General features: G+C 36.9%; 1 protein-coding gene across 2 annotated transcripts in view; it reads left to right on the top strand.

The window, feature by feature from the left end:
• The window catches only part of EML6 (echinoderm microtubule associated protein like 6), a 118513-nt gene that overhangs the window by 79696 nt on the left and 26110 nt on the right, over positions 1-12707 (top strand). For both annotated transcript variants that reach the window (XM_021389482.1, XM_021389484.1), the window contains 10 exons: positions 1206-1408; positions 2370-2481; positions 3196-3323; positions 5768-5909; positions 7026-7178; positions 7430-7561; positions 9351-9439; positions 10055-10231; positions 10340-10541; positions 10736-10862. In XM_021389482.1, coding sequence (XP_021245157.1) covers positions 1206-1408; positions 2370-2481; positions 3196-3323; positions 5768-5909; positions 7026-7178; positions 7430-7561; positions 9351-9439; positions 10055-10231; positions 10340-10541; positions 10736-10862 — 1465 coding nt within the window. The remainder of the gene's footprint in view (positions 1-1205; positions 1409-2369; positions 2482-3195; positions 3324-5767; positions 5910-7025; positions 7179-7429; positions 7562-9350; positions 9440-10054; positions 10232-10339; positions 10542-10735; positions 10863-12707) is intronic.

Raw genomic sequence — 12707 nt, 5'->3', positions numbered from 1 at the left:
GTATCATACTGAATATTTTCTATTTAATGTATTTGAGGATTTATATCTCTTTAATTTAGGAACATCGTATTCTCCGTTTAATAATTTGTTTTATTTGTAAAAGAACATTCTAGTTATCAGAGTAGTAGAGGGGTTAAAATGTTCCTCTGATTCAGCAAATGCCGCAATATTCCTTTCTCTTTGGAAGTCATTTCCAACTAATTGTTTTGTTTAATTCTAGTCATAGTATTAAGAATTTCTCCTGAATTAGCTAGCGTCCTTGGCTCCCAGAAAACATCCCTTGATTTACTCAGGCTGTATATGACTCTTACTGTGAAAATTCCAGCCAATGGCACACTGCTAAAAAGCAAATAAACAAACTGCAAGAAAATAAAAGATAAAAATTAGATGGCTCTAAGAAGTTCCTAGGCATGCACTGTAATTTATGAGTTTCAAGTGCCCTCAGATTAAAAATTACTTGTTTTTCTGCATTTTTTTATGTTTAGGGTGATGTTGTAGTAACTCAATATACTTTATTGCTGTTTGCCAAATTGTATTACAATCATTTGCATTAAGCAGTATTTTACTCCAAGAATAAACTCTTTGCAGTAAGCAAGTGATATACTTTGAAACACAGTTGGCTGGAATTGGTTGGGGCAAGGATAGCACTGCATGTATTATTTTGTAATTGTGTGTGTATCTTTGCCTACATGCTCCCAATTCACGAGCAGATGTGGCTATTTTCAGCATTCTGAACCAAAGTGAGCTGTGTGGCTGTGGCACAGTAAGGCTTTTTGGCAATGTAAAGATGAAGAAATCTTGCCATTCATTCTGCAGAACTGCTGTCAAGTTGTCAGGTGGCCAGTGGGCAACTAAAGCAAAGCTCTGTCTTTCCTGTTGTTGTGATAACTTCTGAAGAGCTTGGCAGGCTGTTCTATACGAAAATGTTCTCTCTGCCTTTGTATTAATTCTTCTGTACAATTCCTCACCAATATTTAACAGTTGCGTGAAAGTAATGATCTGAAAGATACGGGCTGTACTGCTTCAAAACTCTCATTGCTAGACTGATTTGCCCTTAGTGTGTTTTTCCCTTGTGCACTATGTTTTCAGTATTTGTTATCTGTTATGTCTTAAGCAGTCACAACAGATCATGAGGTCAAGACATTTGTCCTTTACAGCACTATGGCTGCAAACTGAAATATGAAGGACTTTTGTTTATTTTGCAGGTGGAGGCTTTATTTCAAGACGAGGAACATTTGGAACCAATGGAAAATTGGAAACGATGATGAGTGTTTCATATGGACGAATAGAAGACTTAGTTTTCTCTGGTGCTGCTACTGGAGACATTTTCATCTGGAAGGATACACTATTGCTTAAGACAGTGAAAGCCCACGATGGACCTGTATTTGCAATGCATGCTTTGGATAAGGTATTTCTCTTCTTTTGTGATCCATTCATCTTTATTATTTTTGTTTCTGTATCTCTATCAGTATTATCGCTGTATCTTAGGCAAGCAAGACTACAGATATGCAAAGGTTTTATTTTCCAGAGTTGATTATTCTGGACATCAGAAGTATTTTCTTTCAGATGCATCAATACATCTTTAAAAGAAACTGAGGCAAAATATGTCATTGATATTACATAAGCGAGGTTCTCTCTAAAGACTAAATTTTACCACTAGAAATCCGCTCACAATTTGAAGATGTTGATAATGGAATATTTGTAATGTTACAGTTTCAACTTTAAAATTATGCCATGAGGAGAAGAACATTAGCTATAAATATTTTGTATGTGTTAAGGGCATTGTGGATCCCTCTAAGTCCTTTGCTGCCCTACTTGATCGCTCCTGGCTTTCCATCAATTTTTCTAGTTGATCTTGGCATTCTATCTTTTGAACATCCTCTTTACTTATATTTATGTTGGTTAGTGATTTATGCTGTGTTGTGCACTCTCCTGGCACAGGCAGAAGAATCTACCAAGGGAACTGTTCAAAGAGTCAATCCCTATAGATCATTAGAACTCAGTTTAAAACATCAGTTAATTTGCAATAACTTGAGAAGCCAGTATTACCACCCACTGCCTCTTCAGAGGATTAAGCACTTATTTTTCCATAGCTTATTTCCACATGTAGAAAAATATTATGGTTCAACATTATCGTTTACAGTAGTAGCCAGTCTGTATGGTTATCAGTCTGTACAAGACAGAACCCTAGAAAAGCAACTCTTTAAATCTTCCCTTAAAGGTTTTTATTCATAGGAATAGGCTCCAATAGTTTGAGTTAGACGCATTGCAAATACATAGGAGGATTTCTACTCTATTAGTACATCTTTTTATATACTAATACCAGATTACTGCTGTTTATACGTGTTTTTCGTACTGTGATCGTATAGGGTTTTGTAACTGGTGGAAAAGATGGAATTGTGGCACTTTGGGATGATATGTTTGAAAGGTGTCTGAAGACGTATGCTATTAAAAGAGCAGCACTATCTTCTAGCTCCAAAGGTACTATTTTTCATTGTGTTTTAGTAAGGACTATATATGTGAAGGCTGGTAAAATGGCAGTAGTAAATGTCAAATCTTACCAGAACACAAAAGAAGTGTTACTACACTACTTACTACTCCATGCCAGAGTTTTTCAGTTTGGTTGAAATATCCCAGTCTTTTTATAGTCTGTTCTGATATTTTCTCCTCTATTCCTTGACATTTGTTGACATTCTTTGTTTTCACTAAAGAAATGATCTGGGAAAGAAATGTCACAAGCCTGTGAGTCTGGCTGATCCAACATATGTGTAGCAACTAGTTTCCACAAGTGGCTAGGTTTTGTGTAGGAGGACTGGGGCCCCTATGAGTTGGGAAGACCTGTTAAATTGTACTTCCCCAGGCATCAAGGTGGAAGCCTGTAAAGTGATATTCATAGATAACCACAAAATTAATGTCCAGATTGCTGCAGCTTGCAGAACTGCTTGTATGTTAAAACAGTATAACACCAGTCTTTGCACTGACACAGTAAATACTACCACAAGCTCCTCTCCTTTGAACTGTTAATGAAATCCATGGCTTATCTAGTATTTTGATTAAGTAAACTTATCTCATGTTTCATTATTGATTTTAAACAAGTTTTAATTATATAAGCTGTATAAACTTTAGGTGAGATGAGGCTCTTTTTGGTTTCACAATAAAAAATATCCCTAACATTAATATCCTTTTATTCTTCAGGTTTACTTTTAGAAGACAATCCCTCTATTCGTGCCATCAGTCTAGGACATGGCCATATACTAGTGGGAACTAAAAATGGAGAAATACTTGAAATTGATAAAAGTGGTCCTATGACTCTACTTGTTCAGGTACAATGTGGATTTTCCCCTCAAAAATATTCCCTGTAGAAGTACAAAACATCACTGGATTTCCTGTCATTTTCTGTTTTCATTAGTCCTGGTGGCCACCATTCCGTTCCTTGCACAGACAGAAACTGATTCTTTGTTATGTAAGTGACTTAGAGATTCACTGTGGATTACATAATTCTGAAGTAAAACAAAGAGACCATTAAGTTAAACTGGCAATGAGACTTCTAAAGAATATTTTAGGGTTTTTAGTTTAGGACCCAATAGAGAAAAAGGAAAATTAGGAGTAGAGCTAACACACGTTATTTTATTTTGACAGTGTTGATCCATTTGGTTTTATTGAGATGATGATGTCTACTGTGAAGGATCCTGTAGTTGTGAAAGATTGTTTTAGAGTCATGGCATTTTTCTGCAGTGACATACAGTTCTCAGTGAATGTGTTGCAAAGGATAAAAAGATTTCTTACGGCAAGACAAAGGCTTTCGTGAAGTTTGGTTAAAAAATTATTGGCATGTATATGTCCATTTTCTGAAAGTAATGCCTCCTATTTTATTGTGTTGGCCCATGACATCAGAGGCAAATGTTGGTGGTATGTCAGTAGAGGTCAATATCCCGTTCCATGTTGTTGCCATGTGACAGATGGCAGCAGAGGGGCACTCTGACACAATGTTGTCTGACATGGAAGTGCCTATGAAGCAAAGGGGTGCAGCTGAATTCCTCCCCGTGGAAAAAGTGGCACCTATTGACATTCACTGATGCTTGATGAATGCTGATGGAGATCAGACAGTGAATGTGGGTGATGTGTTTCAGCAGTGGCGAGAGCAACAATGGGTCACCTCCACTGGTGCAGATTGCTATGAGTGTGGCATGCAGGTTCTTGCTCGTTGCTGGGAAAAATGCATAGCTAATGGTGGTGGCTATGTTGAAAAATCATGTGTTTTGCTGAGAACTTGCTCTATCAAATAGTGCTATTGTGCTCTTTGTAGCTTTTTGTGTTTTCCTGGAAATAACTCAGAGGCATTACATTAAGAGTGACCTACTTATTTGATGTTGCTTTGTTTTACTGTCTTTATTAAGCATGCTGTTTACATGTAGAAATTTGTGTGCATCATTTACTGAGGAATAACTTGTCAAGTTTTACCTTTTGTTTTCTGTAACTGACTAAATTATTTTTCACAAAAATATTTGATACTTACTTTGTGAAGTAATTGCAAAGAAAATCTTCCAGATTTGTATTGTTTTCATGACAGCACTAGTAACCTAAAAGTGAGAATTTTTTTTATAATTTTTAACTAGCACAGTAATTTGGAATTGCAGTCTTACCATAATATTGCAATCTCATCATAATTGAGGGGCTATAAGAAGGAAGGGAACAGGCTCTTTAGCAGGGTCTGCTGTGACAGGACAAGGGGAAATGGTTTCAAAGTAAAAGAGGGGAGATTTAGACTGGATATAATGAAAAAAAATAATACTGTAAGGGCAGTGAGGCACTGACACAGGTTGGCCAGAGAGGTGGTAGATGCCTCATCCCTGGAGACCCTCAAGATCAGGCTGGACGGGGCTCTGAGCACCTGATGGAGTTGGATGTGTCCCTGTTCACTGCAGGAGAGTTGGACTAGATGACCTTTAAAGGTCACTTCCAACTCCAACGATTCTATTATTCTTGATAATATAGTTCACATGAATAGTAGGGTGATGTGATAGTAAAATGAGCTTAAAGATAGCTGCCTGTTGTGAGTTTTATGATAGAGAGAAATTTTATAATTGTCATCCAGCTTAAATTGCATGTTTGCATGCATTAACTTGAGCAAAAAATATATAATATGTAAGATATAACTAAGACACCAAGACAGTTCTTTCCCTTTTTGTTTTAATTGTACTTTTCTGTTTCAACAAACAAGGCAGTTGCCGAACAGAAATCCAGACTGAGAACAGTAAAAAATGATTTAACAGTGAATGATGCCAGCAAGTTATATGCAAGTTGAAGGAAATCTAGAAAATGCAGGAAGAGTGATTGAAAACTTAAAAACTGAGTTCTGAGGAAAGATTAGAAGAGCTAAGTAGGTGCGCATTGGCCAAACAAGTTCTCCAGAATCTAAAAAGTTAGATAAACCTTGCAGACAGATTAGCCCATTTTAGGATTTCAAGATAAAGTCCTATCTTGGACTTAACTATTTCCTGTTCAGTTCAAGTCTGAAAGAAGGAGCATTGCCTTAACCAAAATTACAGCTAGCAATTGTGGAGGAAACTAGGGAAGAGTATATTTCGGACGGTTGTTAGAGGAACCAGACTAGGCGTTCATGTCTTTGTGAATGTGGAAGATTTTTAAGAGAATTTGGTGAAGACCATGTTGTCTGAGAACTGTAAAAGGAGATAGGGCAAGTGCTAGAACACATTACACAAAGGCAAATATATTACTTTCTCTTATATTAAATGGCATCCTCTAGGGACACATGGAAGGAGAAGTATGGGGCTTGGCGGCTCATCCTCTCTTGCCTGTCTGTGCAACGGTGAGTGATGATAAAACACTTCGAATCTGGGAACTTTCTTCCCAGCACCGCATGCTGGCAGTGAGGAAACTCAAAAAAGGTAATCCTCATTTGGTCATACACTGTGATAATGATGACACTACTTCTTTAACAGTTTGCTTTCAGCGCACGTCGTAAGCATTTATGAGGGAGGAAGAGGACAGTCATCAAGAAATTGGATGCATAGGAAGTAAATTGCCTTTGGCATGTGTCAAGTCTATGATAAGGGTAGAATGAAGGATTATAAATCATTAGAATGAGTAATAATAAAATTAATCCGTTTGACTCTGATTCCAAGGGGAATTCTTTGAACTCAGAATCATTCTTCTTCCTAGGAATACTTAAGACCAGTGTATTTGTTGCTGACATTAAAAAGCTTCCTTTTAAAGACAGATGTAACATTTTTTGTATGTTAAGCACCATCAGCATTCAGTGACAATATGAACTTTACATGTTATACTAGCTTCTCTGAAAGTGAACGTAGATGACCTACATTGAAATACTGCCTTCTTATTTCTTTTACACATTCATAACCTTCAGGAAGTTTTATGGTGTAAATTCAGCATGCTTCATTTTTAGTGACAGATCCAGAGCACAGGAACTCTAACTGAGGGAAAACAGAGTTGAGTGTTTTGGAGAAGTGAACTCAGGGAAGGATGAGGATAGCTGTATGAGAATATGGTCAGAAATAATGTTGGGGAAAAAAAAAGTAAGTGAAGAATTGTTGTACATCTCTGTTGTGAATGTGTTCTGCCTGAGCACATTACTGAGTCATAGAACAAAGAAGCTTTCAAGTGTGGCATCCCTGAAAGACATGATGTCTGTAATGAGTCTTTAAACTTTTTATCTGAATTTCCTTTCTGTATGTTTTCTTTGTATAAAATGAATGTGTTTAAAATGTTGTTGGCAGATGATATTTGGACCTAAACCCATTTCAGCATTGACCAAATAATCATTTGTCAACTCAAGAACAGCCTATACAGAGGATACATTCCTATTTAGGAGAATACTGCTGACTGTTATCATATAATATACTTGTTTTAATAAATAAGAAATCTATTTAAAAACTATATACTTGATGCAAAAACCTTTCAGTTGCAGTTTTTCCTCTTTTGAGGGGGTTTCTCAATCACAAATTCATAAACCTTAAGGCAGACCTTTTCATCTTCCTATATAGGTGGACGTTGCTGTGCCTTTTCTCCTGATGGGAAAGCCTTGGCTGTAGGATTGAATGATGGGAGTTTTCTGGTGGTAAATGCTGACACTGTGGAAGATATGGTATCTTTTCACCACAGAAAGGAAATGATCTCAGATATAAAATTTTCACGAGGTATAACTAGATAGCAAAGTGAAAGAGCAGTGTTTATCTTGAGTTTGTTTTTCTACTCTAGACATAAGTTTGAATGTTCAGAAGGTGGATTGGCTTTGTGTCCTCCATGTCTTTAAATACTTTACAATTCTATACAGTTGTGTATAGCCTAGTATACCGGGGCCCCCTAACTGGGGCTTTTGGGTGCAGTAGTGTAATAAAAATGTGTGACAATGTATGTCTTTCATAACCTCAATGTCTCTTCTTTACAGAATCAGGAAAGTACCTGGCTGTGGCTTCCCATGATAATTTTGTAGATATTTACAATGTACTTACCAGCAAAAGAGTGGGCATTTGTAAAGGTGCATCTAGCTATATCACACACATTGACTGGGACTCAAGAGGTAAAATGTTTGACCAGAAATACAGGTTTAGAATTCCTGCAAGAGGGCATATCAGATAGTTGTTCTTGTAGCAGTAACTGTGAATACTGTAAGACTAAACTGTAACTATTAATACAAATGCTTTCTCAACATCAAGCACCATATGGGTTCAGGGCAATTATGTTTGTTGGGGGAATTCATCCTCACATGTACCAGAGTATGTTGTACTACACCAGTAAGAACATATGACTAAAATTTTACTTAGGAACATAACATTGCTGTTCTTTGCCCTGTTTTTTTTTTCCTGTAATTTGGAACTGTGTGGCACGTTTTCTTCTCCACCTTTTATGTCTAATTTCCTTTCCTCCTTGCTGAGCATTACTTGGCAATCACTGCGATGAAGTTAGAGAGACTTACTGTCACAAATAATTAAGTCTAGCAAGATTGATTATGAGCTTATGCAATAAGCCTTCCTGGACCTAATATGATTCTGTTTGGAACCACCTGTGAGTCTGAGCCCCGCTTCTGCTGTTACACTAGTCCCAGAGAGTGGTACAAGTTCCCTGACAATGGCAGCAGCTGAACTCTTCTCAGAATCTGCTGGGTCTGGGTGCCATTCTTGAGCTAATAAGCCACATTGTTACTAAGCTAGCTCTTTGTGCTTGCTTACAATGCTGATAATCTAACTACTGATAGTTGTACCCATAATAATAGCAATTTGTCTGATAAGTATTTGTGTATCTGTAGTAGCTAGTTCTGGGATGTGTTGTGTGAACAGATGTAAAGTATAAGAAAATGGAAAATTCTTTGTGTTCTTAATTGTATTTTCTGGAAGTAGTCATTAGCGATAGGACTAGAGGGAATGGCCCCAAGTTGCACCAAGGGAGATTCACGTTGGATATTAGGAACAATTTCTTCTCTGAAAGAGTGGTCAGGAGCTGGAATGGGCTGCCCAGGGAGGTAGTGGAGTCACCAACCCTGGAGGTGTTCAAAAAATTTGTAGATGTGGTAATAAGGAACATGATTTAGTGGGGAAACATTGGTGGATGGTTGGACTGGATGGTCTTGGAGGCCTTTTCCAACCTTGGTGATTGATTCTATGATTCTGTGGTTTGGAGAAGCTTCATCTGTTAAGATTTTTTACTTATAACAATAGCTACTTTTTTGGTTCTGCTAGTTATTTTATTCCCCATTTTCTGATTGTTCTTCAAAGATGATGGTATTCCTTCCTTTGTATTGTTTGTGTTTTTCCCAGGTTTTATGTTCATTTCTTCCCTCCATCTCTGCTTCTGCAGTAATCATAAAGGCAACAGAATCACCATTCCATTCTATGGAATGTGTGGTTCATTTTCTTCTCTAGAACATTATAGCACATTGCAAATAGTCAAGAACAATAAAATAAGCATATGGGCATCACGGTTACTGGTGGTGCCATGAAACTCTAACTGAACTTCAAGATGTAAAGGATTAATGTGTGATATAGGTCAGATAGGAAGGCCGTACTACTCCTGTGGTCCTATATTGCACTTTTTGTTGACAGTGATTTGAAGAGGCTCAATATACATCAAAAAAAAATGGTTTACTGGAAAAAACAATTTTTCAAGGGTGTTGAATCATATTTAAAATATTACCTATGTAGTGAATCAAGAGTGTAGAATTCTTCAAGAGTGATCATAAGTATTTATCTTTACTTTTCCTATAAATAACTCTGTGGACAATGATTAGTTAGCTTACTTCTTCATTCAATATGAAGTTCATTATATTCATAGTAATGAATAAGATTCATAACCAACTCTTATTTCATATCCAGGAAAGTTGTTGCAAGTCAATTCTGGTGCTAAGGAACAACTGTTTTTTGAAGCTCCAAGGGGGAAAAGGCATATTATAAGAATTGCTGAGGTATGAATTATACTTACTGGATTTCTTTCAGTGTGAAAGCTATTTTTCTAGACAGTTGAAAGCATATATTTTGTCATAATATGTTGGTTTTTTTCCTTTAAAAATACTGTATTTACAGTGTTTAGAATTAGAATTAATATTCTTTCTAGCATTTGTAAATATTAGGATTTTTAAAGTTTTTTGTTTGTATCTCAAAATTTATTTTTCTTGTTTAATAGTGGTGGTTTCCCATAATCTCCTTTCCTGAACAGCCACCTGTTCTCTGTGTAATCAGTGTGCATACAGCTTATAAATCAGCTTTAAACAATTTGACCTGGTTTTTAATGGTATTATTTGTGATGCATAAGTGTTGTACAAAACTGACAATATTTAATTCCTCATTAAATATTAAAGGAGATTTGTATCCAAATCTTGCTTGCCTTTGGAAAGTGGGAATGTTTATAGTCTTTTTGATGAAGAAGTGTAATTTGCATTAACTAGCTGGAAACAGTGAAAAATCTCTAAAAACATATAAAAATGTAAGTTAATATCAGACACAGGAGAAATATAAACATTAAAACAGCATGTATTGGGTATGTATTAAGATGACTTTTTAAAGTGAAATTTTCATTGCAGTTAGAGAAGATTGAGTGGGACACCTGGACGTGTGTTCTTGGTCCTACTTGTGAAGGAATTTGGCCCATGCACAGTGATGTCACTGTTGTAAATGCTGCTACTCTTACAAAAGATGGAACATTACTAGCTACAGGAGATGATTTTGGTTTTGTGAAGCTTTTTTCATATCCAGTAAAGGTAATAAATGTGTTTATTTCTCTCTGTAGACACTAGTGGAGAAAGAATTAGGGAAGACAGCGTTCATGATATATCAAACTGCTAATATATGTGTTCTTTGTACAACAGGGCCAACATGCAAAATTCAAAAAGTATGTGGGTCACAGCGCGCAGGTAACCAATGTCCGGTGGTTACACAACGATTCTGTGCTGCTGACTGTAGGTGGTGCTGATACAGCTTTGATGATCTGGACCAGAGAATTTTTGGGCATTCAGGAGAGCAAGCTGGTTGATAGTGAAGAATCAGACACAGATGCAGAAGAAGATGGAGGTAAAAATGATTATTTTTAATTTAGTCTTCATTCCACAGAACTCGCACACGTGTAGGTTGAAGTGGGCAAGGAAAGCCAATGTGCTAAAGTTCAGTGTGGGAGAGCTTGGTAGGATTGTTTTCTTCTGTTGGTGTTTTCTGTTCTTCCACCATGAATCATGGGTAATTTGTTTTATTTTGTTTTATGTTTTAAGGCTATGATAGTGATGTTGCAAGGGAAAAAGCAATTGATTATACCACTAAGATCTATGCGGTAAGCATCCGAGAAATGGAGGGGACAAAACCACATCAGCAGCTGAAGGAAGTTTCAGTAGAAGAGAGGTATGTCACACAGAGGCATTCATTTCCAAATGTAGACTGCATTCTTTTGAATCTCTTTTCGTTCAACTAAAGCTAGTCTTTAGAAATAAGACAGGAATTTTAAAATTCATAAATAGTATTTAAAACGCTGTTCGTCAGTTAAAATATGTTGGTGTGATGGCTAAAAGTATATATGTAACTTAAAAGACCTGTAGTCTTCTCTCGTGTTGTTCACATATGCAGTTATGTTCTTTTCTAATTAGCGCGTGTAGTTAGGCATATGTCTGCAGCAAGGCATTTGGGACAGGATGAGCTCATAAATACTGTATAGTTGAGGCGTTTGGTGACATTTTCATTAGAAGATTTTCAGTTGCTTAGAATTTTGTCAGGTTGTTACTAGCAAAGCTGCAATCTCCCGTGGCACGTGTTATATGGGGGAAGAAAAACAACAACAAGCTGAAAAACATGAGTGGATGGGAAGAGAAGATAGTAAAGAAAAGAGATAAGAAATAAGCAGAGAGTGTGGGGTCCGGTTATCTAGGGGAGTGGGTAAATAAAAACTCTGTCTGGGGCAGGACTGCTGGGATAGAAGAGGAGGATCTATAACCAGTAGTTTGGAAAGGGATTTAGACACAGGATATCTGTACAGAATACTCCCCCCATTGATCAAATAGCTCTGGCATTGACTGGTAACATGTGCAACTTGCTCTCCATTTGGGATGAAGTTGTGTGAAGGATTAAGGTCTGTGAATACTGACAGGTACTTTACCAGTTCAGATGAATAGACAAACACCTGTACAGTGAAGCTCCGTGTGTAGCTAGTTGGTGACTCAAACTGTGAATCCATGCAGTTTCTTTTGATGGAATTTTTTAATACACAATTATGAATTTGGTATGAGTTTTCTTGGTTTTGCCCCATGTCGAGGCAAAAATTAATAATTTTGCACTCAGTAGTTGAATAATAGGAGAAGAAATGTTGGGTGTGGAAGATGAGATACATTACCCCCCTTTCAGTTATTTTTTTCATGGCAACATTTTAACAAAGGCACATAGCATGGATCTTAATATGTTTTATTAAGTATTTTTTTTTAAGTATTGGTCCATAACCCATTCTTCTTCCCTTCTTTTAAGGATATTTCTTTCAACTTATTATTTACTCATATGAAGTCTCTTTCTCCATTTTTTTTTCTGTTAAAAGGCAGTTTATTATCTACTGAACATGAATGTGTTGGGAATGAATTAAAAATGAAATTTTTAAATTTTCTTTTCGGGACAGACCACTAAATAGTTATTACACATGAGATAACAAGGACCAGTAGTAGGATGAACAGATGTTCTACACCAAAAACTTCAGTACCTTCCAGCTGCTTTATTCTGCCTTGATGCAAAAGCAAATGCAGAATGAGTTTAATTGACCGATTAAGCCAGGCTTATAATTGGTTTGTGCTAGTGAATTACCAACAATATAAGCATCAGGTTTTTTTTTTTTCTGCAGCTTCTCAGCACAACTTTCAGTCTAGGTCTGAAAATCACCACAGCCCCTAGGAATTTTTTCTTCTCTGATACCTGGCCATGAGCCTGCTGTCTGATGCAAGCGAGTACCCTGTTTCTTTGAGGCTGCCTCACTATGTCACATATACTTCAGGCTTTGTAACTTTTGAGTCTGTCCACAGTCCTACCCTGCACAAGCTGATGTAGCTGAACACGCTTTGTTGCTGTGGAGGAAGGCACTCCCTGAAATGAACATACAGTACCCACCACCCATGTAATGAGAAGAATGAAGCGGGCTTCCTGTTTGTCACACATGATAATCCATAGTGCAAGGAAAATATTCTTCATGGTATCCAAAACCACAAAGTCACACAG

Source organism: Numida meleagris, chromosome 3 (assembly GCF_002078875.1).
Source record: "Numida meleagris isolate 19003 breed g44 Domestic line chromosome 3, NumMel1.0, whole genome shotgun sequence".
NCBI lineage: Eukaryota > Metazoa > Chordata > Aves > Galliformes > Numididae > Numida > Numida meleagris.
The sequence above is the reverse complement of the archived record's forward strand: the minus strand, read 5'-3'. Positions and strand labels throughout refer to the sequence as shown.